The sequence below is a fragment of the Ipomoea nil genome, unplaced genomic scaffold, assembly GCF_001879475.1.
Source record: "Ipomoea nil cultivar Tokyo-kokei standard unplaced genomic scaffold, Asagao_1.1 scaffold0117, whole genome shotgun sequence".
Taxonomy (NCBI): Eukaryota; Viridiplantae; Streptophyta; class Magnoliopsida; order Solanales; family Convolvulaceae; genus Ipomoea; species Ipomoea nil.
The window spans coordinates 420,724-446,837 of record NW_017616545.1 but is presented as its reverse complement, the minus strand read 5'-3'; the positions used below and the strand labels follow the sequence as shown (position 1 = coordinate 446,837).

Sequence of the window (26,114 nt, the reverse complement as noted above, 5' to 3'; positions counted from 1 at the left end):
GTATCAACAGCTTTGCAAAACAGTTTCATCCTCCGCGGTGTTATCATATATAGCTGTCGCCTATAGCAGTCGGGAGTGCTCAATATGTCGCTGCTTTCCCTTTGCTTTTGTTTCAAAAAGGCCTCTATTTCAACAAATGGCCATTCTTCCTTATATATTTAATAGCCATGTACTGTAGATATCCACTTTCCATATATCATGTGTAGAGATATAGAAATTGTGTAAAATATTTATTTTTCCTGCATAGTAGAATTAAATTCACCCCCCATAAGCCATATGTAAAAATATGGCCATTATGTAGAGATTTTCCTTTTCCCCTTTGATTGCCACGCACAGTAGGCATACACCATCCTTATTTGCCACGTATGTGCCACTTAATTCTCCTACTTTAATCCTTCTTGAGCCGTGTGAATGTATATATGAAGACTAAGGCATTTCATATGTCATAAAAAATCCCTTATTCACATATCAAGGCCATCTTACTGATTAGGCAAAAGCCCGTGACTGTAGTCGGCGTGCTTAATCTTCTTGTTATAATGGTAGGGGCACACGACCCTTGGTCATTCTTTAACACGGGAGACATCCCGATTGAAATATATATTGTTGAGTCCTCAAGCCTCATTTGACATCACACTATTTATCCGCTTCCACATTAGCAAAGCCTTTCACATGATCAAGAGAAAAACGGAGAAAGCAACTGTGACCACGGTGTTTACCGTTAAGGTCGTGGTGGGGGAACCGCTTATTCGGCGTCCCGACTTCTTGATTCTCCCGGCCGAGTCCCTCAGTGTGATGGACTGACCACTCTTTGCCAACAACTTTGAATACTTTAATTTAAATATTTCATCTAATTTAAACGATAATGGTTACCTCTTGTAGACCTCGACACGCAGTCTTCTATACTTGATTCTCCTCTAGTCCTCTTCTTGGTCCATAGTTCTCCATGAACCTTTTCGATCTTCCGTCTGTAGTGAACCCTTTCCACCGAACACTCTCCGAAATTGCTCAGACAAAGAGGTAAACGCGACCTTTCGTCACGATCCCCACAGACGGCGCCAGTGTTGATTTTAGGGTTTTTGGGCCCTCGGAGGTCCAACACAACCGTGGTTGGTGGGTTCACCGTTCACATGCGACTTATAGAAAAATAAGTAGAACAAAGTATAACTCAATGTTTTTGTACGTGAAAACGATAGGTGCAAACCACGGGCCTTTTTGGGCGGTGCCAAGCCAAGGACTTTCACTATTCTTGTAGCTACTGGTACATAGTATATGGCTATCTTGTGCATGTAATATGGAAATATTGTGTAGGGAGAGAGCTATACTTTGTACGTTGAGAGATAGAGTCTTCTTGACCTTCTTTGTTGAAAGAGTGGTAGAGTCTCCTATTGTGATGAATGGATAATGCATCTTCTAGTAGGGAAGAGTGATGGAGTCTTCTCTTGTGCATGGTGGAATAGTGGGTGGTCTTCTTGGTATGAAAGAATAGTAGGTGGTATTCCAGTGTGTAGGAGAGATGGAGTCTTCCTTGTGCATTATGGGTGGAAGAGTTCTTGTAGTATGTACGAATGGTTGCCCCCTTGTAGAGGTGAATGAGATGCCTCATTTCTTCATCTTTGTTTATCTTTTATAGGTAGAAGAGTTAGTAGACGTTAGGTAGGATTTTATTAGTAGTTAATAGGTTTAATAATAGCTAATTTGTGGGTAATTAATAATTTGTCCAAGGAATGGGAGGGTAGCAACAGCTAGTCAAGGGTAGTTTTTAAGGTGATTTAATAGGGCATTTACGGATAGATAATTGAGATGGGAGTTGGGTTTGCTTTTAGAAAACGGAAGGGGAATAATGTGCTATTTATGAGATTTAGTGATAGGTTAATTGAGGGGGTTTTGGATAATAGGAAATAAATAGGTATTAAGTAGGAGGTTAGGATGGGGTTTAGTAGGTCTCTTAAATGTCAACGGCTACTTTAGGCCGACCTCCTACTTGTGCTGACCTTACGCTCGCGCCGACTCTCGAGTCGAGCCGACTCCTCGGTTTTGCCCATATCTATTCTTGGGCTTGCTCCATTTTCTTCTTGAGTTTCTCTTCTTCTTTTGGGCTTGATCTCTTTTCTTCTTGGGCTTGATCTCTTTTCTTCTTGGACCCCGAGCCCACGGGGTTCACACCCCATCAAGGGTGACCTCTAAGCAATTACTAATCAAGGAAAGATAATAGCAAATGGCGTAATTAAAAGAGAATGAGCTGCAAATTAAAGAAGAAGTAATTTGATACCAAGTTTCTCAATTCTTCAATCCATGTAGCATCCTCCTTCCCATTCGAAGCAAATCTCTCTTTTCTCTCTCTAGATTGATCTCCCTTCTCTCTACAATTTTCACAATGTCTAATCTAATAAGTAATGAATATCCCTCTGCTGAAATTTGCCCCCAAATTAAATGTCTTATTCTCGCGCCCTGGAGAGTGGAGACAGCCCAATCCACGCATCGTCCCACGCGCGTGGATCGGGACATGGATTTCGCACTTAACGCCGCCTTGAATCGGGTCCACTTGCCTTTCTCCCACGTTGCGATCCACGTGCGTGGGTAGCCTCGTGGATGTTTCTGACTCTCTTCCACATGCTGCCCCACGCACATGGGTTGGGCTTCGGGAATGTTTTCTCCGTTTGCACCAAGCTCCTATCTTTTTTCCTTTGCTAGCATTTCTCCCTAAATTCCTGCAAGAAAAACACAAAGTGTTATTTTCTATCCGTCAAGCATTTGGTTAAGTGAATTGCATCCATTTTCCCCATTTCACATGCACATTTCCTATTTTAACACACAAATGTCTAGTATAATAATCTCAAAAAACGATACATTTTTTTGCGCATATTAATCATCAAAATGGGGAAATTGTTAGGAACATTTTGTTAGTAGATTTTGATGATACCAAGCATTAGGAGTTTAGATCCCCAATTCTTTTTATTCCTAGACTTAGTATATTATGCTCAACATTCTACTCTATCCGAATGGTAGCTCGAGTAGTTAAACTATGTTCATCCGAATGGACACTCGAGGAGACAGTCTTAACACAGATTTATGGAGTAACCCGAGTGGTAAACTCTTGATTAGACAAAGTACAACGAGTCGAAGATTGACTCGAGGGGTTATCTTTGACTGCCCGAGAAGATGAGTAACCCGGGTGGTTAACTCTAGACCGAGACACGAAGACTAAAGATTCAAAGAGCGAAGACTATCAAGACCGAGAGGTTACAAAAGATCGAATGATGGAAGGGTCTACTTCTCGTGACTTTTCAAGACCGAGTGATAAAGACAATCATTCGAGGAGTTAAGGTGTAACACCACCAAGCTAAGCATGCAAACTAAGGCAAAAGCAACTAAATAAAGCTTAAACTGTAAATAAAACGCTACGAAAGCAAACTAAATTCAAAGGAAGGTGTTATGCCACATTTAGGGTTTAGGGCCAAATAGGTTTTGCAACTATATATATATATATATATATATATATATATATATATATATATATATATATATATATATATATTCAACGTAACCAACTCAACAACATTTTCAAAAGATACATTCAAGGTCAAGAGTACTCGATTCATAAGACAAATACTCAATCAATAGAATACTCAACTCATCACACATGACACAATCAATAGAATACTCAAATGGATTCAAATCAAGTAAGCCAACGGGAAATCAATTCAACTCAACTTAGACTTAGTGAATGACAAACGGGGTTACATGTGACACCCCATAATCCAAATTCAATTAGGAGATTAATTGAGTAATTGATCCTAATCCAATTTGTAACACCCCGAAATTTTGAAACTTTTAAAACTTATATAATAAAGGTGAATTCTCATTAAATCCCAAAATCAAACATAAGTGTGCGGGGTGCTATGCCACATCTGAGCTGGAGAACTCAGATGCACAGGCTAAACCAACTAAATATCCTCAAGCAATGTCAATACATAATCATGGCACGCAGGTCGAAAGGGAAACTAACTAATCTATGCTCCGGATCTCTAGTGCGCTCCGGGGTCTACTCATCTGTGCCTGAAAGCCAAATGTATCTGTTCAGTGAATGATGTTGGTAACCCACACCAACGCGTTGAAATACATATAGATAGTTATATATATAGATTATATGAAAACCATTTTGAAGTAGGAAGATATAAACTTAGGAGACTCTAGCTTTAAAATCAGGGATAGACTCGACAGATAAGGATTAGCACATTAAGCGACGACAAATAGTTATATAGAGACAATATCATAAAGAGAATGTATCTAAGGTCACCGTTTACTTTCAAATCATTCACATTATCATCCAATCATCATTCAAGTCACACAAGCATACTTTGGTGGCGCCACGGGACCAATCTCATGCCCCGAACATGAGGGTTAGTACATATAGTACTAACACGGCCCCGCAGCACCCTACCTCACACCGCAGCATGAAGGGGTTGATCGCAACCAACCGTATAGACCGTCGACGAACTCGACGGCGGATCACAACCCTACACACCGCTGACGCGCTCAGTCGGTGGACTGTGATCCTCTTTACAAGGGGGGACTGCGACCCTACACACCGCTTGACGAACTCAGTCGGTGGGTCGTAGTAAATCAAGCCCTACACACCGCCTGAGGAACTCATTCGGTGGGCGATGATCTTCGGAGACTACGACCCTACACACCGCTGGCCCATACACTCGGTGGATCGCAGCCAACCGTAGCCTTACACACCGCCCGATCACTCATTCGGTGGGCTACAGCCTTACTTGGGCTAATGGGCCTACACACCGCCTGGCGCGTCCAGTCGGTCGACCATAGCACACGAGGCCCATGTGGACCGCAGCCCAAGAAGTGAATCACTGACCGCTACCAGGAAAATGAACCACATCTCATTAGTAACCAATTTGACCGCAGCTAACTTTGGAACCGCAGCTCAGGAACTCCCAATTTGATCGCAACCAAATTGGGGAATCAAGCATCACATAACACATAGTAGCACGTATTGGCACATTGGGAAGGGGAGACGTATGAATAAACTTACGTGTGATCATTCACATACTAAGGATAGTCCTAAGGGGTTCATACATCTTCCACCTAGGCCAACGGGTTACCGATTCAACTAGCATGCAATTCCTAAACATAATCAACACCCGAACATGTGAATTCCCACCCAAATATACCAAGAAAATCCCAATACGAAATTCATGATTCAACCTAGGGCTCTAATCATATTTAAATCACAAAATCATGCTATATCTTTAAAAATTAAGAACGTCAAGATTTATCAAGAACACCACATAATTATCAAGATCCTCTTATCATCATCAAGATCATCAAGATCACACATGAAATCATCACAATAATTATCAAGATCATATCACAATTATCATAGAAGATTTCATCAAGACACAAGTATAGAATAGGGAGCCAAAGAAGGAGATTATAGCAAGGAAAATAGGTTTTGATGAGACATGGGTTACCTCTTAGCCTTAATTAATTTCCTTGGCTATGAAGGGTCTTTCTTTAAGATTTCTTCTTTCTTGATTTCTCCTATGGGAATTCTTGAGAATTCTTGTGTGGTGAAAGTTATTGTGGTGTGTGTTCGGAATAAAGTGTAATGGTTTTGATATGCCAAATTTGTATTTGTAGATCCCCCAATTTTGTTTTATAGGTCTAGTAGAGTCTTAGACCATGATCGGGAAATTATTTAATTATGAAAAGAGAAAAACAGAGGAAGATGGATGAAAATAGAAGAAGAAGATATAAAGCCTAAAATCAAGAATTTGTCTGGAGAAAATGACAAATTGAAGAAGAAGATGAATGATATGAAATCACGTCAATGCTACTCAAAGAAGATATCCCAGAAGAATTTTCGTGAAGAAAATTAATGTTGGAAGAATGCATGAAATTGATTTGGAGATCAAGCATCTATGGAAAGAAAGGAGTACATCAAATATTATTAGAGATTTAATCAAAAGCTGTACGGACGAAGTGGATGATGCTTGATTTATTATGCGAAATGGCTCAAGCTCGAAACTCACCATTAACAATTTTACAAGGTAAAATTTGAGAAGCCAAATTAAATTAATCTGATGGAGTTGGGCGCTAGTTTAGTCTTAAGACTTGGGTGGCAATTGAGATGCAATTGCACTTGGGAGCCAATTCAAAAGGCCAATTCAAAAACTTGGGTGGCAATTGCACTTGGGAGCCAATTCAAAAGGCCAATTCAAAAACTTGGGTGGCAATTGAGATGCAAATGCACTTGGGAGCCAATTCAAAAGACTTGGGTGGCAATTGAGATGCAATTGCACTTGGGAGCCAATTCAAAAGAATTGGGAGCCGATTTCATAGCAATTGAAATTGAGAGCTAGTTCGAAGCAATTGAAATTGTGAGCCAGTTTTGAAATCAATTGAAATTGGGAGCCAGTTTCAGAGAGAAATTGAAATCAATTGAAATTGGGAGCAAGTTTCACATGGGAATCAATTCAAGATGGGAGCCAATGTAGAATTGAAATTGAAATTGGGAGCCAATTGAAGTTGTAGTATGGGATGCAATTTCAAGTTGGGGACCGATTCAAAGAAGAAATGGAGATCAAATTGAATTGAGATGAAATTCAATACCAGGAGAAGTCTGAGAGCCAATTTCGAAGTCAAAGTCAACAATTCAAATTGGGAAGCAATTGAAAGCACCAGGAGCAATTTGGGAGCCAATTGCAAGTCAAAGTCAATTGGGAGCCAATTACAATGGAGAAATTCAAATTGGGTGCCAATTACAAGCCAATTGAAATTGGGTGTCAATTACAAAGGAGAAATTCAAATTGGGTGGAAGTTCAAAGCTAGTTTGAAGTCTGAGAACACCCAGACGTGAGAATGAAGAAGATGAAGATGAACTTACAGTGAAAATATTCTCAGAAGGAAAAATACTAGTTTAACTAGTATGGGATTAAATTGAAGAATATTTTTAAATCCCAAAGATACAAGGACCACTTCAGAGCTAATCAGAGAAGCCGTTCTACACCCAGATATTCCCACTCAACGTAAAACCAGAGGAAATATCAGATGAAGTTCAAGAACCCATTTACATGGAGATGAAGCTCTAACAACGACTAGCTTATCCTTTCTGACATCTTTGCAGAAGATAAGATAAGATCTCTGACAAAAAGATACAAGATTTCAAAAATGAGAGCGTCTCTTTCCAACGGACAGATTCTCATTACCAGCTATAAAATGATGAAGATATGAAGACTTGAAGAGCAGAAGAGCATAACACGAACTTGAAAAGAGATGGAGCAGTTGAGAAAATTCGAACCCATCAAAGGGGAATGAATAGAGCAATTAAGCTTGAAAAGAGCATAGAGCAAAAATCTCATTTGGTACAGAGCATACCAAAAATCTTCAAGTGAGAAGTGAGAAAAGAAAAAGAACTCAGAGAGCTTCAAAAGAGAAATATTCTGAGAGTTCTTAAACAGAGCAAAGCAGAGCAAAAATATCAAGTGCTTTACTTGATATATTCAAAGAGAGAAAACACTCAGAGCTATCAAGAGAAATCATTCCAGAGTGTTTATCTTCATCAAAGAGACCTGCACATCATTGAAGATCATCTACAGAGTCTTAGAAGTTGGAAGCAAGACAACACACGAGTCAACGTCAAGACCGCTAAGCTTACTACATATGGACTTATTTGGACCGGTTGATCCAATAAGTGTAAGTGGTAAGAAATATACTCTCGTTGTTGTTGATGATTTTTCCAGGTACACTTGGACCGTGTTTATCAAGAAGAAAAATGAAGTTGAGCAAGTTCTACCGAAGCTGTTGAAGCAACTACAAAATGAGAAAGAATTGCAAATATCAAAAATACGAACGGATCGCGGAACCGAGTTCGTGAATGGAGTTATACAAGCTTTTTGCAATTCACATGGAATTTCTCATCAATTATCTGCCGCAAGAACACCGCAACAAAACGGTGTTGCCGAAAGAAAAACCGGACGCTCAAAGAAGCCGCACGAGTGATGATTAGTGCTGCCGGTCTCCCGAAACGATATTGGACGGAAGCTATCAACACTGCTTGTTACACGTAAAATCGAAGCATGATCCATAAGCAGTACAAGAAGACGCCATATGAGCTATATAAAGGGAGAAAACTAAATATTGGCTATTTTCATATTTTTGGATGCAAATGTTTTATTCATATTAATGATAAATTGCATCTAAAAGCTTTTGATGAGCGTGCAGATGAAGAAATTTTTCTAGGATATTCGACTACCAGCAAGGCATTCGGAGTTTTGAATAAAAGATCAATGGTGGTTGAAGAATCCATACACGTGGTATTTGATGAAAAATCACAGATCAAGAGTGATGCACTGGACGAAGAAATTGCACAAAATGGTAACAAGTGTCATATTGATTTTTGTGATACTAATGATACGTGTGAAGATGATGTTTTGCAGGGAATGGATGAGTTGGAAATTAATTCTCTAGAAAATCCCATCCCTCATCTAGAAGAAGTTGGAAATTCTTTTAATAATAATTTTGGGAGTGATGCCTCACGTGATAATGAGGATGCAATACGAGTTCCAATTAGTGATCAAGTTACTGGTGAAGTTGGTGGTCAATTACAAAATGAATTAAATGTGGAAATTCGAACCAACTCTCCCAGTACACAACAAATGGATCCACCCAGTACCATGCACCCATTTGAACCAGATTTAAGATGGCTCAAAAATCACCCTCCAGAATTAATTATTGGGAATATCCATGAAGGCGTGAAAACAAGATCATCTACCATGGAAGCATTGTTCACGTGTTATCTATCTCAGATTGAACCAAAAGAAATTGACGAAGCTCTCAATGATCCGGATTGGATAAATGCTATGTAAGAGGAGCTCGATCAATTCAAAAGAAATGATGTTTGGGAACTTGTTCCAAGACCGGCAAACCACAATGTTGTAGGAACCAAATGGGTCTTTCGGAACAAAGCAAACGAAAGAAGGCGTGATTGTTAGGAATAAAGCAAGGCTTGTCGCAAAAGGATATTCTCAAGAAGAAGGAATTGATTTTGATGAAACTTTTGCACTGGTAGCCCGACTTGAAGCAATCAGAATTTTCCTAGCCTACACCGCACACAAAGATTTCACCGTTTATCAAATGGACGTGAAAAGCGCATTCTTGAATGGTCTACTCGAAGAAGAAGTTTATGTCGAACAACCCCCAAGTTTTGAGGTAAAAGGCGAAGGTGATAAAGTCTACAAACTTAAAAATGCATTGTATGGGTTGAAACAAGCACCTAGAGCTTGGTATGATACTTTGTCAATGTTCTTAATAAGCTGTGGATTCGCCAAAGGCCTTGTTGACAAAACTCTTTTTAGAATTCAAGATGGTGATCATATTTTATTAGTGCAAATATATGTTGATGATATTATTTTTGGAAGCACTAACAATTCTTTGTGTGAGAAATTTTCGAAGCTTATGCAGAATAAATTCGAAATGAGCATGATGGGTGAATTGAATTACTTCTTGGGCTTACAAGTCAAACAACTGAAAGAAGGAGTATTCATCAATCAAGCAAAGTACACCCGCGACTTGATAAAGAAGTTTGGCCTTGATGGAAAATCATCGATCAAAATTCCAATGAGCACATCAATAAGGCTAGACAAAGATGAAGATGGAAAGGATGTCGATCAAAAAAAATATAGAGGAATGATTGGTTCACTTCTATATCTTACTGCAAGTAGGCCGGACATTTCTTATGTTGTGGGCGTGTGTGCAAGATTCCAAGCAAATCCAAAAGAAAGCCACCTCACCGCAACAAAGAAGATCATACGATATTTGAAAGACACAATCAATGTTGGATTATAGTATCCAAAAGGTACAGATTTTACTCTAACGGGTTTTTCAGATGCGGATTTTGCAGGTTGCAAAATAGACAGAAAAAGCACTTCCAAGACATGCCAGTTCTTGGGGGGAAGGCTTGTTTCTTGGTTCAGCAAGAAGCAAAATTCCATCGCAACTAGTACCGTCGAGGCCGAATATATTGCTGCAGGAAGTTGTTGTGCGCAAATTTTGTGGATGAAGCAACAATTGAAGGATTACGGAGTTAATTGTGATGACGTTAGTATTTATTGTGATAATACTAGTGCAATCGCTATCACTCACAATCCGGTGCTTCACTCAAGAACCAAACATATCGACATTCGACATCATTTCATAAGGGATCACGTTGAAAAGAAAAATCTGAAGATCGAATATATCCCTACGGAAAACCAAGTTGCTGATATTCTCACAAAGCCTTTATGCGAAACGAGATTTTCTACCTTAAGGCACGAGTTGGGAATGATCGAAATGAGCTAAGTATCACTGGACTTAATCTCTCTATTTAAATTGATACTTGTGCTCAAAATAAATTGTTCTATATGAATAAATTGTTTTATGTGTTTATATGCATGTTTTTATTCGAAATTTTTATGTGATAAAATTGCAATATGTGTTAGGATCTTATTTGTGCATTTGCATGTGTTATTTAACGTGAGATCATATGCCATGCAAACTAATTTGATGAAATGTGCAATTCGTGATTTATTTGATTTTTGTTTAAAATTGCATGTTTTAATGTGTTAATCAGTTTTTGAGTATGTGTTCATGTTTCTGTAAATTAACTAACTTGTTTGCATGAACAATTTGCTCTAAAAATGATTTACCGTGTTTGTTTAATAATGTATATGTGTTATGTGCAAAATGTGATTTAAAGTGTTAATTGTACATGTGTTTCGTATATATGCATTATATGTGATATAATTCGCAATGAAATATCTTAGAAATCTAGAAGTTAATATTTTTGCTAGTTTCTAAAATATTTTGGAATCTGATTTGTGTTCTTTTTATATAAAGTTGTTTCTAATTATAATTTAGGAATATGTGTGTTAATTTTGTTAGTTTCCAAAATGTGTTTAATTTTTTGATTGGAAATTACCGTGTATGAGTTTAATATAATTGGTATGTGTGATTAATTATTTGTGGAGTAATTTTTGCTACTAACGAGATGTTTGAGTGTTATTATGTTTGTGGTACACGAAATTGAGAAGGAAATCAGGAGATAAAGGAGGAAAATTAGAGTTTAATTGGGCATCAAACCTCCACCCATAAACTCCTACCCTTTCTAAACCTCCACCCAACCTAAACCTCCCCCCATAATCCTCTCCTAGATCAAATCTTTCCAAACTGATATTCTCTCTCTCTCAAATCGGCACCCCATAGAGCAATTAAAACCTAACCCCTCATTAAACTCTCCCCTCTAAACCGTTGCCCATCAAATCTCTTCCCATCCACCGCCATCTTAGCCAATGAGAAGTCTTGTCGCTATCCATCACATCCGTAAACTCTAAACGACGGCAAGAAGAATTAACTCTCCATCGGCAAGTGAACCGATTACACTCCTGACCGCCCTATATATTGGGAGACAGCCGAGACATACCTGTTGTGGAAGATTTTGTTGTTTGAATTTTTGCAGGTGCAAGATGGTGTCCAGCGAGTCTCAGGAGAACGAGGTGAGGAAGGAAACTCAGAGAACTTGGGAGAAAGTTCTCAAGCAACCCCGAAGGGCAACACGAACGGACGGACGTAGGAAAGCAGGAGAGTCCCCAAGCAACCCCTTGATTTTAATATCTGAAGAAAAGGAGCAAGAAAAGGAGTCGCCAAAAATTCAAGCTGTAGCAGAATCGCCACCGTGTGAACCAGGTTTCATATATGAAGAAGACAATGGTGACAAGAAACTGTCTGTGGAACAAGAGAAAGTGGAAGGGTCTGAGCCTCCATTCATGAAGTTTTCTCCGGTTGTTCAACCTGACATATATGCTGAAATTCTGAATATGAGCAATTCAGAATATCTCCAGTATTTAAACAACTAACTTTTGGACCGGTTCTACCTCCTCCCGGTTTCGGTTTTGATGGGCTCTATCAACCTCCTCCTCCACCAGAGCCTCTCCCGAAGTTTCCACCAAGTCTGCCAGTTTTTGCACCGCTGCCACAAGAAATCCCTGCTCCTCCACCGCCTCCTCAGCAGATGCCACTCAACCCGTTCATCCGTCCTCGAGTGGACTTTACTAGGTTTTTTAATCAAACCTATTCATCTTCAAGCTCAAACGGGTCGATGTTCGAGGAAAGTGAGTCCAGTGGTGACTCGGGACCGGGATATGCTCCTTCACCACCAGGAGGCTATGACTCAGAAGACTGCATGAGTACTGGCTTCTCTGCTTGTTGAAGAAATGATATGCTATCTCTCTCTCTCTCTCTCTCCTTCTCTGTACGAAGGAGATAAATAAAAATTTATGGATGTTTTTGCTACTGGTTTTGTCTATCTCTATTTTCTCTCTGTCTCTCTCTCCTACAAAATGAAAAATCCCTACGTATATAAAAAGATCAAAAGTTTCGTAGCCAAAAAGACACACAAAAAAATATATGAATAAAAATAAAATAAAAAGGAATTAAAAAAAATTATATATTATGGCTACAAAAGGGATAAGAGAAGAAAAGAATTAAAAGGAGAAGTGTCAGTGCTAGAAGAAATAAGAGAACAAGTGTCAGAAGAAAGAAGAAGAGATATACCAGTGGAAGTTGCAGTAGAAGTTGCTACTGAGAGTAGACTGCAAATCACAGAGGATTTATCCAGTGTATTGCCGGTACACCATACCGAGTCTACCATGCCTACCATGGATCCTGTTCTAGAAAATGAAGAATTATTTGTAGACAATTACACGAGAACAGAAGTCCTAGAAGAACAGGTTGGTGATCTAAACCAAAAAGCCGAATCACCTGAAGAAGAAGGGATGCAACTTATTGATACAGTTGTTCTCACAGATCCGAGGACATTCGGATCCCCTAAAAACTTTGTGCAGATGAATGATCAAGATGATGACATATTTTCATCCTTATTTGCCAAAGTGGCCGAATCCAGTGATGTTGTTTGTCAAACAATTGGAGAAAAATTGGTTGAACAAAACCAAAAGCTAGATCAACAACACACGGATACACAAGTCAATCTGAAGGAATTAATGGAGCATCAAAATATTTTGAAGACCCAGATTGACAAAGCAGAAAGAATTTTGAAAGGAGAATTGACAAAAGGCTTACTTGAAGTGATTCAGCTCATGAAGAAGGAACGTGAAGTAGCTGAAAAGATTAACAACGAACATCCCTTGAGACAAATCAAAGCGATTCAAGATCAAGAAAGCTGAATCAACAAACTTGAATCTGAACTCGCAGTTACAACAAACAAGCTTGACAACGTGCAAACCGTTTCCATTGAAACACACAATAGTGTTGAAACTGTGAAGGCAAACCAAGACCGAGATTTTAAGACCCTTGCATTTTTGGTTGATAACGCCAAAAGGGGGGAAGAAATTCTCAGTCACTTGGCTTTGCAACAACAAGAATTTATTCTTGGAAGTCAACAACAGCCAGTAGTGTCTACTCAAGGTAGAGGCCGAAGCCGCGGACAATCCTCACAAGGACCATCTCAGATTGGTTTTGCTCAGTTCGCGAATCCTAGTCTTGGTACGAGTACATCGAAGGTTGCTGAACAGCGTGGCTGGTTCGAATGCTCTAAGGGTACCGCCACTCAGACAACAATATGGACTAAGGAAAATCTACCAAGCATGATCAAGAAATGGCCTGCAGCCGATCAAGCCCAATGGATCTCGGAAAAGAATAAAGAAGAAGAAGGCAAAAGGAAAAGAACCGAGATGTGGTATGAACTAAGAGATTTCACCGAAAATATGGGCATGAATCTTGGAGAAGAAAGAAGCTTCGAAGAATGTGTCTTATGGTGGGAAAACGGAGTTCTTCCGGGCAACAATATCAAAGAAGCTTATGGACACTGTATGGCCGGACAGCTTACAAAGAAATTTCAGAATGCAAAGTTCAAAGATGATTTCTTTAAGCTCAGAGAACATGTCAAGGAAATTTTGAAGAAAGACTCTGGTGTGAAGAAACCCAGAAGGTAATCTGAAAATTCTCTTAAGCTGATATTTTCTATTTTCGAACCTCTGTTGCGTTTTTCTCTATAAATTCGAAATATATCAATAAATATTTCCCATGGTCTATTTTGAGTCTTTAATTTTATTTGTTTAATGTAATTAGACTTTCGTGAATTAAAAGACAAGAAATATGTCAAACGCACGACAAAATTAAAAATTGATGATGATCAAAATAAAAATAATTCAAGATACGTTTAGGAGCTTGTCTAAAAATTTTAATTCACAAGTTTCTTTTGATTGTGTCTAGAAAACCATTTGTTAAACTCATCTTGGCTTTGTCAAATAAAATTGAACAAAAAGATTATTTTTCAAAGACTTAAAGCCAATGACTGAGTATAGGTTTTGGCATTATCAAAAGGGGGGAAATTGTTAGGAATAAAGTGTAATGGTTTTGATATGCCAAATTTGTATTTGTAGATCCCCCAATTTTGTTTTATAGGTCTAGTAGAGTCTTAGACCATGATCGGGAAATTATTTAATTATGAAAAGAGAAAAACAGAGGAAGATGGATGAAAATAGAAGAAGAAGATATAAAGCCTAAAATCAAGAATTTGTCTGGAGAAAATGACAAATTGAAGAAGAAGATGAATGATATGAAATCACGTCAATGCTACTCAAAGAAGATATCCCAGAAGAATTTTCGTGAAGAAAATTAATGTTGGAAGAATGCATGAAATTGACTTGGAGATCAAGCATCTATGGAAAGAAAGGAGCACATCAAATATGATTGGAGATTTAATCAAAAGTTGTACGGACGAAGTGGATGATGTTTGATTTATTATGTGAAATGGCTCAAGATTAAAACTCACCATCAATAATTTTACAAGGTAAAATTTGGGTGGCAATTGAGATGCAATTGCACTTGGGAGCCGTCGAAATTGGGAGCAAGTTTCACATGGGAATCAATTCAAGATGGGAGCCAATTGAAATTGGGAGCAAGTTTATCAATTCAAGATGGCTCCCAATTGAAATTGGGAGCTCCCAGTTTCAGAGAAATTGAAATCAATTGAACTGAAACCAGCCAATTGAAATTGGGAGCTTTCAAGGAGCCAGTTTCAGAGAAATTGAAATCAATTGAACTGAAACCAATCGAAATTGGGAGCAAGTTTCACATGGGAATCAATTCAAGATGGGAGCCAATTGAAATTGGGAGCTTTCACATGGGAATCAATTCAAGATGGGAGCCAATGTAGAATTGAAATTGGGAGCCAATTGAAGTTGTAGTATGGGATGCAATTTCAAATTGGGGACCGATTCAAAGAAGACATGGAGATCAAATTGAATTGAGATGAAATTCGAGAAATCTGTGAGCCAATTTCGAAGTCAAAGTCAACAATTTAAATTGGGAAGCAATTGAAAGCACCAGGAGCAATTTGGGAGCCAATTGCAAGTCAAAGTCAATTGGGAGCCAATTGCAAGTCAAAGTCAATTGGCTGGTCAAAGTCAATTGGGAGCCAATTGGCTGGTCAAAGTCAATTGGGAGCTAATTACAATGGAGAAAAGCACCAGGAGCAATTTGGGAGCCAATTGCAAGTCAAAGTCAATTGGGAGCCAATTACAATGGAGAAATTCAAATTGGGTGCCAATTACAAGCCAATTGAAATTGGGAGCCAATTACAATGGATAAATTCAAATTGGGTGCCAATTACAAGCCAATTGAAATTGGGTGTCAATTACAAAGGAGAAATTCAAATTGGATGGAAGTTCAAAGCCAGTTTGAAGTCTGAGAACACCCAGACGTGAGAATGAAGAAGATGAAGATGAACTTACAGTGAAAATATTCTCACAGGGAAAAATACTAGTTTAACTAGTATGGGATTAAATTGAAGAATATTTTTAAATCCCAAAGATACAAGGACCACTTCAAAGCTAATCAGAGAAGCCGTTCTACACCCAGATATTCCCACTCAACGTAAAACCAGAGGAAATATCAGATGAAGTTCAAGAACCCATTTACATGGAGATGAAGCTCTAACAACGGCTAGCTTATCCTTTCTGACATCTTTGCATAAGATAAGATAAGATCTCTGACAAAAAGATACAAGATTTCAAAAATGAGAGCGTCTCTTTCCAACGGACATATTCTCATTACCAGCTATAAAATGATGAAGATATGAAGACTTGAAGAGCAGAAGAGCATAACACGAACTTGAAAAGAGATAGAGCAGTTGAGAAAATTCGAACCCATCAAAGGGGAACGAATAGAGCAATTAAGCTTGAAAAGAGCATAGAGCAAAAATCTCATTTGGTACAGAGCATACCAAAAATCTTCAAGTGAGAAGTGAGAAAAGAAAAATAACTCAGAGAGCTTCAAAAGAGAAATATTCTGAGAGTTCTTAAACAGAGCAAAGCAGAGCAAAAATATCAAGTGCTTTACTTGATATATTCAAAGAGAGAAAACACTCAGAGCTATCAAGAGAAATCATTCCAGAGTGTTTATCTTCATCAAGGAGACCTGCGCATCATTGAAGATCATCTACAGAGTCTCAGAAGTTGGAAGCAAGACAACACTTGTTTTGGAGCAAAACAAGAGAAGGGAGGAAAGTAGCACGGAGCTGTGAGATCCGAAGCAGCAGTGTCGGAGGCACTGGGCGTGATTGGTGTGGGCTTGGTGATCAAAGCACTAGATCACGGGATACGTTTCTACCGGAGTGTGGAAGACAGGGGGAAAGTAACGCGGAGTCGTGAAATCCTGGGATAGTAGCGCGGCGACGTGAAACCCGAAGCAGCAGTGTGGTGTCACTGGGCGTGATTAGTGCGGGCTTTGTGATCAAAGCACTAGATCATGGAAATTCATTGTATCTTGGAACCAAGAAGTGGTAGATATAGTGAATTGCTCTTGGAGATAAGAGCAAGTGGAGTAGGAGTATTACACCACCTCGCGAACCACTATAATTGTCTTGTGTTCTTTACTGCTTTCTTTACTTACCGCTCTTTACATATTCGCTCTACACGAAATATACTACTCACACAATCTCACACACACTTTGTGTTTATTTATTTCCGCTGTGCACCATACTCTAACAATCTAGTTAAGAGTTTTGGTTTATCTCTGGCTTAGCAATTGTTGTGCTGTGCGAAAAAGTTTGAAAGTCTATTCACTCCCCCCCCCCCCCCCCCCCCCTTCTAGACTTTCACCTTACCTCTTTTGGGACCAACAATGTGAGTTCTAGGTGCCTCCTATGTCCCTATTTATATATCTAAGAGTCCCAATTAGGGTCTAAGTGGTATGGATTTGCTAATTCTATTTCCTATAGGACTAAGGGATTGGCTTTACGGATAAGGGCCCATGGACTATGGTGGACCCCCTTTTGGATAATTAATAGATTTTAATTCCCTTTTTGGGCTGAGTAATTAATTAATTAATTAGGTTTAGGGGTCGTAACACGGGGTGTTACACAATTGGTAATTTAATTCCTTAAATTCCTGAAAATTCAATAGTCGGGGACTAGTAATTGACTAGTCAAACCAAAGTCAGTGTTGTACCTAAAGCCTTGAGGATTGTACCCTTATTCCCTTACACTTCTTTATTTTAGTAAGGGTAATAAAGACATTTTACCTCATGTTAGTATTGCAAGCTAACCTAGAAGACACCCTTCATTCTTTCCCTTACACTTTCTAAACATGAGCTCCTCCTTCTCTCTAAAAGTTAGATAGCTTTTCTTCCAAGCCAAGTTGAAGCTTTACAAAATCTTCAAAGGTTGTCTCTAAGATTCCACCTTTCCTACTCTTGAGCATCTAGGAGGGTAAGATCTATGTTCCTTTTGTGTTTTTAGTATTTTCTAAGGTGTCTTTTCTTAAAGATGAAATCTTTATGATCTTTTGGTATAACCTTGAAGTGGGTGTGGAGAGGGGACCTTGTTAGGAGCCTTGTGAAGTGGTTAAAGTTAAAGTTGAGTCTTCAAGAGGTAACCCATGCTCTACAAAATCTATTTTGCTTACCTATATGATGATTTATTGGATTCTACATGTGATTTTGCTATGAAATGTGAGTGTTGATGCATTGTCTTGTGAAAATGCATATCTAGAGCTTGTTATTAGGGTTCATGTATGCCATTGCTTGGCTATTCCTTTGATTCAAGTCATTTTTTTATATTTGGTGAGATTTGACATGTTTTTGGACTTGAACTTGAGCTTGGAGTTGAAAATCCCCGAAGGGATATTTTTGATACAGAGTTGGTACCCGCGGGCGGAACGGCGGGCAGTGGCCTACCCGCCGCCCCACCTGCGGGGAACATTGATGGTGGGTGTGGTACCCGCGGGCGGTACCACGGGTGGTGGTCCACCCGTGGCCCCACCTGCGGGGTACATGATGTGGTTGTTGGGGGATTTGTTCCCCGTGATTCTTTTGACTCGGTATTTGGTCTTTTGACTTCCCGATGTTCTTTTGTGGAACTATTTGAGTGTCTTCTTGATGTTTCGTATGTCTAGAACTATATGGTAGGATTCCATGTAGGTTTTGGTGTCTTGAATCGTGCTAAGTGTTCAACCTTGTGATTTGTTGAACCGTGATGAGTCTTGTGTGTTCTTCAGAACTATGTTTGGTTTACCCGTTTGAGAAGCATGCTAGTTCGGTGTTTAAATGCTAGCGTGTGCGTTGTTTGTCCTTTCCTATTGTGGATAATGACTTGTGTTAATCATCGTATCGTTGGAGTCGGATTGTGATCCATTCCTTGTTGAGTATGGTTTCATATCTTCGTTGTGATCCGTTGATTGATTCCTATTGTGGTGTGGTGTGTGTGGCTGTACCTGGATTGCACGATTAATGGTATGGGACATTAGTCACCAAGGTACGGTAGTGGTCCTCGTGGTGGCCATGACGCGATTATGGAGTTTGTGACCTTTGTGTAAGGTTCACATATTTGTTAAGGGTAACATATGTTACCTAGGCATGTGTTGCCATGTGTGATCGGTACCCTCGTGTACTATGAAATCGGTGGTATTGTTGGATATTGTCGGAGTGGGGACGACGGTCCTCGGGGGAATAAGGTTGGACTTGGTGTACAGGGGTCCTGGAGGTACAGGTTGGAACTAGCTATAAGGTTGGGGGTAGCCATAAGGTTGGAACCGGGCATAAGGAAGGCATATCAATTCGTGATGGGTGATGTCACGAAGGCTTGTGTAGCCATTATGTGTGTGATTCTCTATTTGTGACATGTGTTGTCACAAAGGCATGTGTTGCCAATGGTTGTGTCTGTATTCTCTTGTGTTATGCATATCGGATGATAATCTACTGTGTGATGGTAGATTACGCCTTGAGCCGTTCTTGTGTGTCGTTGTACTTCTTGTTATTTTGGGATGTGTTCCCTTATCTTTGTTGTGAGTGCATAAGAGTCTTGTGTTTGACTTCTACTCTTGGCTTTGAACTTATATATATACTATATCCTGTTTCGCAAATGATTTTGTATATATAAGCTATCTACATATGATATTTCACATGTATTGGTGGTTACCAGCATCATTCGCTGACCGGGCATCGTCCCATATATTTATGTGTTTTTTTCAGGTGTTGAGTAGACGAGAGTGCGGTCTAGTGACAGATAGTGTAGATTTCTTCCTTGAACCTTGTGATGGTTTTGGCCTGTGTGCCGTTGTTAGACTTTAGACTCCTTATCGTTGGTTTTGTTTTGGATATATAGTGGATTATATTGCAGATGTTTACGCCTGTGAGTTCACCGTTGGGTGGGAGTGGCATAGCACCCTATGTTTTCCATATATTCCATATTTAGTCTTCCGCTATGTATGTTTTTATGGCTAGTTATCTGTATGATTAAGGTTTAAATTAGTATGGAAATCATGAGTGTTACATTACAACTCAACTCAAGTTCATAAGCAAACAACGGGAATAACCAAGTTATTCAACAATAGAGTTTCTAAGAGTCAAACACGTCAACAAGCATAGTGGTATATATATATACATATCCAAAGGAATACATATATCAAATACCAAATTCAATATAATAATACAATATCCAACCTTTACTCCAATCCAACCTTTACACCGAGCCAAGTTGTACGCCAGTCCAACCTTATCCACTAAGTGGAGCCTAAGCTCACGCCGCCAAACAAAGTGGAGTCGAAGCTCTCCAATTCTGCCAAACAAAGCGGAGCCGAAGCTCTCCCATACCAACTCAAGTCTTACAAAGCAACTCAATGTTCAAGGGCTAGGATTCAAGATGGAATAATGATCAATAATCGGGGTCAAGGATACACAATGTACTGAAATTACTCAACGATGCACCAAAAGATGACCAGCAATGCACCAAAGGAAAATGCACTGGAAGGGACTTGCACAGTAACTCACGGGAGTGGTTGACGGGTGGGAAGTACCCGCCATAGCCTACCGTGAGGTTCACGAGGGTGACTGGCGGTTACCAACCACCCGCCAATCCCTCCCCCAAACACACATGCGGGTGTGCCTCACGGGTAGCACCTACTCGTGAGTTGCATCCGTAAAGCCAAACACAAGAGATGAGATAGTAGGTTTTCTCAGCATTTGCAATAGTAGTCTTCTCAACATTTCAGCAATGAACAATGACCAAACCATGGCAAAAAAATCAGCAAGAATACTCAAGAAACAAGGCTAGAACATTACCAATATAACAAGGAGTTCAAGAACAAGGAATATGACAAATAACCACACAAGAATACTACCAAGACAAGACAGCTCAAGAATATCAACAAGAACATACTCAATAGCTTCAAAAACATACTATGCAAGATATAGCTCAAGAATGAGATCAAGAACATGCTCGATAGATTCAGGAAAGGATTCATCAACATATTGTAATGAAAATAGATTTGTTGAGCATGGAACTTACCTTTCAAGCTAGCAATCCAAAAGCAACCTCAATCTTAGACTCAACCCATAAGCCAATCTATCGTAGGGAACCTGTGAACCCTAATTAATTGATTCTTCATTTAATTTACCAATTTACCAATACTAATAATAGCATTATTATCCACCCATCATTTATAACCACCATTAAACATTAAACCTTAATTGTTATTAGTAACTCCTAATTACTCTCTTAATCTTCATCATGCTCATAACATACCCATCATCCACCCATTAATCCTCATTAATCACATCATCATCACTAACATAGAATCATCAATCCATCATTATCATCATGAATCCACCATCATTCATAAGCACTAATTAATCAACAACTAATTATTATTAATAACACTAATTACCCTAATTAAAGATTAATAGCCGTAATTACCTATCATAAGCTTCTTCTTCTTTGTTCTGCCAAAGTCGAACCAGCCGACGCCACACTTCCAAAACCACCAGCCGCCAACGCTCAGCCCACACTGTCGGAGCTCCGATTTCGTCGTCACCGCGGTTCGCCACTGCCACGTTGAGCGTCCACCATGGCCACCGTCGGGAAGCTCCCTCATACTGCTGGAGAACCCAGCTCGCCGGAAAGCAAGGGAAGAGGGAGATAGAGAGCTGCCTTCGCACTGGCTCACGGTGTTGCCGACTCCAGCGAGGTCTCCCGTCGCATGCCCTATGGGACCAAGCAGCGTGCATCTCATGCCCGCCGAGGAGGGACGCCACTGCTTCGCCGCTACCCATCGCTGTTGGAAGGAGATGAACGCCGAACTTGCTGCACTGCCATGCTCGAAGGGGAAACGGCTGCTGGAATCGTTGTTGCTCGCCGGGTCCATGTCATCGTTGCCGTCAAGCTGGTGACCGAAGCTGCCTAGGAGAACACTACGCCGCTCTGCTCTGCCGGTGAGGAAAGGAGAGAAGATGAAGGCCACCGGTCACCGCCACCCTCCCATTTTCCAAGCTCTGCCTCGCCATATTGTTGTTGGTTGCTCGGAAAGAGAAAGGAAAAGAGAGAGAGACGGAGGTAACGTGAAGGTAGCTGCTGAATAAGGGAAGAAACAGCTTTTATATATATATATATATATATATATATAGAGAGAGAGAGAGAGAGAGAGAGAGAGAGAGAGAGTAGGGTTTATAAATATGTTCGGGTAAGCTATACATGGAAGGTTGAGCCAAGTATTTTGGATTTGGATTAAAAATGGTAATTGTGCTAGGCTAGTTGAGTTCAAGGATATTTATAAAATACAGATATATTTGGGCTTAGAAGGATCTAAGAGGTAAATTATTTTGGGCTTAGAATTTGAGCATTTAAAATTATGGTTTATAAAATAAATTAACCAAAAGCCATAGTAAAAATACGGGGTGTCACTCGATAAAGTCAATCATTCGTATCTGAGAGGACCTAAAGCTCGAGGCGTGAAAACCTAGTTAACCACTCGATAAGATTACTCGAGACATTCTCTGAGCGTAACAGTCCAAAACCTTTAAAAAGTGAAGTAAATATGTCCAGGGCAAAATGAGTCCTAGGAACACATCCCAAGGTCGATTTCCCATTAAATTCCCTAACTTTTGTGCAGAACAAAAAGTATGTTCAGCGCACTTTAAGGAATCAACGGCTAGAAAATCTGACAACTCACCTACTCTCTGGATTACCTGCCAGTCTTTACCCGCTGGTCCTTAGTCTATTTGAAAATAGTTTTCCCTCCAATAGAACTATTTTTCTCCCTGCCTATAAATACCCTCTTCATCAACTGAAGAAGGTGCTAGTTGATTTAATATTCTAAGCGCATACAAGTTTTCAAAAATTCAAGTGTTTGTGACCAGTGTTCTGTAAAAGAGTAGAGAGACCAAAAGCGTAAAAGTTTACATCCAGATTTTAAGAGTCTTGTCCTGCTTCAAAGTGTGAAGATCTAGATTCAACCAAGCCAAGACATCCAGTTGGAGAAGAAGAAACTACTTTCTTCAACCTTTGTAACTATACTCGGAGAAGTAGAAAGAGGCGGAGTAAACACTGTAGGAGTTGAAAAATCTGGGTGCATTGAGTAAATGAGTAAACTTCGTTTATGTATAATAGTCCTCAAATTATACATGAGAGATAAATCATACTAAGAAGACCTTATGCAATGAACTCGACTGAGAGAGTGTTGACACCTAGACAAGAATTGAATTCGTAATTTTCTGGTACAAAAATCACTTTCAATTTAAATATTTTAATTAGTATATGATTTAGCAGAAAAATTAACATAAAAAATAAAGCTGATATAAACAGCATAACGCCTGACACTAAAATAAGAGATTATTGATGCAAGATAATCAAGTAATAATTAAAAATGGCATTTGGCATGACACTAAAATAAGAGATTATTGATGCAAGATAATCAAGTAATAATTAAAAATGGCATTTGACATGAAATGGGCAAGGATCTGCTTTCAAGATAAGGAGACAAAAGCGATCAGAATCTCACGATTTAAAGATTTGAGGGCCCCTTCTTAAAAGAAGCCAAATCTTATGTTGGATGCTTTATTTGTATTTTTTTTTTTTCCCTACCTTCCGCATTTTATTTGCTCCCTATATAATAAACACCTTGGGGGCAATTTATATCCTGCACTAGGGGGTGCATTCTGAAAATTAACATGAGATTTCGCATTGATGCAAAACGATGTCGTTTCAGAATTTTTTTTTTTTTTTTTTTTTTTTGAAATTTCGCTACCCTGTGTTGACGGTTAATTTTCTTTAAAAAAAAATCTCATGTTCAAAAATGTACATAATTTTATACTAAAATACACATAATTGTATACATGAATGTACATAATTGTATAACAAAACACACATATTTTTTTAAAAAAGACAATACATATAATCTAACATAATACGTAATGATAATACTAATGTCCACGTGTATGCGGTCTACGTACTGTATGTAAAAGGATAATATGAATAAGAAGAGGTTATCTCATATAGAAGGGTGACCTAATACAATCTAAATGACTATTCCGAGGGCCGACTGACTACGGCCGAGCAGCTCTGTAAATAGCCTATTGATCGTTCCCAAAAGTCCATTTCGCCTTAACTGCCGTGGATATTTATAGCCTTTAGCCGGGAACAACCCTCCGGCCTACCGGCATGTAATCCACGTAATATCCACGTGCCCCAACCTAGTGAGTACTCTCTGTCAATGCCTAGCATCGCCAAGTGCCCCTCTCCAACGATACTGCCTCTTCGTAGAAGAAAGGTATGGTGGTCGGGCAGAACATCGGTCGGGAGGTGACTCGACCAGTCGGACCCGACCGTCTCTAAACAGAAGGGCAATACAAAAGGTACATGGACGACCGGTACCAACCATCTCTTCATTGCAGCGCTCGAGCCAAGGAACTTGTACTAACCAACACGGAGAACATCTTAGGTCGGTCGGGATATATCCTACCAAGAGCCCCCTGATGGGCATATTTTACGCTCATATTTTAGGTACATCTTTATAATATTTTTATATTAATTATTTAATATTATCTAATAATTAGTTCTTTTTATATACATAGTATAATCTATTCTTATACTACATATAATATATATAATATATAATTTATAAGAGTACATACTACGTACTTAATACTATATATATATAATATACAATATAATATATAATATAATATAATATATAGAATGCATTATAGTATGTATATATATATAATACGTACTGCATTATGCTCCATAATTATTTATAATACTTATTTATATGTCAATTTGTTTGTCTTTGTGCAGGTGGACGCGACAACTTCAATTCGCCGTGCGCAGATTGTGGCGAGGCAGCAGCGGAAGTCTTCAAGACATGGCACAAAAGTAGGAAACAAGTGGTAGGAAATAGTTTAGGTTTATTTTTAGAATGCTATAAATAGTTAAGGTTTTCTATTGTAAAATGTTCATTCTTCCCTCCTCTATAGTATTCGTTAAAGTTGTTATCAATGTCCATTTGTGGCTAATTTCTAGTTGGTTTAGTGAATTGAAGCCCCGGAGTTCATAACGCTGTAAGGTTATTTATTTAACTTTATTATATATATGTTTTTATGCATTTTGAGTATTGAATATTCTTCTAAATTATTTGAATAGTTGTATCATTTAATTGCTAGGGAGGCCTACTAGTTATTTATTTGATATAATTATTTGCTATATTAGATAATGTTGTGCTACAAATTATTCTAATATTCAGTAGCAACTGAGGTTAATTATTGACGGCTTAGTGATAATTGGTCTCGGGTAGAATATTTTCCTAAATTAAATGCAACCGCTTGTGCTTGTGTTATTTAGTTTGTCGATTTTCCTAGTTCCTATTGCTGCTACTAAATTAAATCTATAGCGCTTGTCTTAGATTATTTAATAGTTAGGGGTAATTAAACCGCTTGTGCTTTATTTACCTACAACTAAGGGAAAACAGAAATGAAATAATTTCACGACAAATATTCAATTGCATATTAATTACTTTATTAATCAATGATCAGTGTTGAATTCCGGTGGTGGATCTTTACTAACCAAGGTTTCCTATTATAAGTGTTTTTGATATATTATTTTCATTGCTTTATTCGTTCAATTAAATTTCTTGTTTGTTTAAATTCTCTTTTATTTTATCTTTATTCTCGATATATTCCAAACCCCCCTACCTTTAATTTGAGCACAAAAGTTAAACTAGTTACTCCTCGTGGGATCGATCCTTACTCCCGCTACTACGTTTGAAAGGTTTTAATTTGGAAGCCTACGACAGCTCACCAAATTTTGGCGCCATTGCCGGCGAGATTTTCTAGCCTATTTTGTGTTTGTTTATTTATTTAATTATTTATTTTGTTATTTGTTTATTTGTTTTTCATTTGTCCCAAAAAAAATAAAAAAAAAATTCTTTTCGTTCGTTACTTTTACATAATTGCTGCAATATATTTCCTTTTTGTTTATGCCTATAACTCGATCTGCTAATCAAAAAATCTTGCCGTACGATCCAGAAATTGAAAGAACTGTACGCAGGTGGAAGAAACAAGCTTTGCGGAAATTGGAGTTTAGTGATCTGGCTACCGACCCTCAACCTTCCAACAATTCTGATTCCGAAGAGGAACCCATGGCTCAAAATCGGACTTTAAAAGAGCTTGGAGCTCCAAATTTGGATCAGCAACCTTTGTGCATTACTTTTCCCGCTCTAGATGCTAATATACAATTTGAGCTAAAATCTGGACTACTTCATCTTTTGCCT

General features: G+C 38.8%; 1 protein-coding gene across 2 annotated transcripts; it reads right to left on the bottom strand.

The window, feature by feature from the left end:
* Positions 1-2,686: 2,686 nt before the first annotated feature.
* On the bottom strand, positions 2,687-21,910 carry LOC109164712. 2 transcript variants are annotated; one of them, XM_019313331.1, is made up of 2 exons: positions 21,269-21,910; positions 2,687-2,708 (listed from the first exon to the last, which is right to left on the bottom strand). In XM_019313331.1, exons 1-2 carry the CDS (start codon positions 21,714-21,716, stop codon positions 2,701-2,703), a joined length of 456 nt encoding a protein of 151 aa, XP_019168876.1. In that variant the 5' UTR covers positions 21,717-21,910; the 3' UTR covers positions 2,687-2,700. The 2 variants fall into 2 exon arrangements, with proteins under 2 accessions (XP_019168876.1, XP_019168827.1); XM_019313282.1 differs by lacking the exon at positions 2,687-2,708 and adding an exon at positions 19,956-20,548.
* Between the last annotated feature and the right edge of the window lie 4,204 nt (positions 21,911-26,114).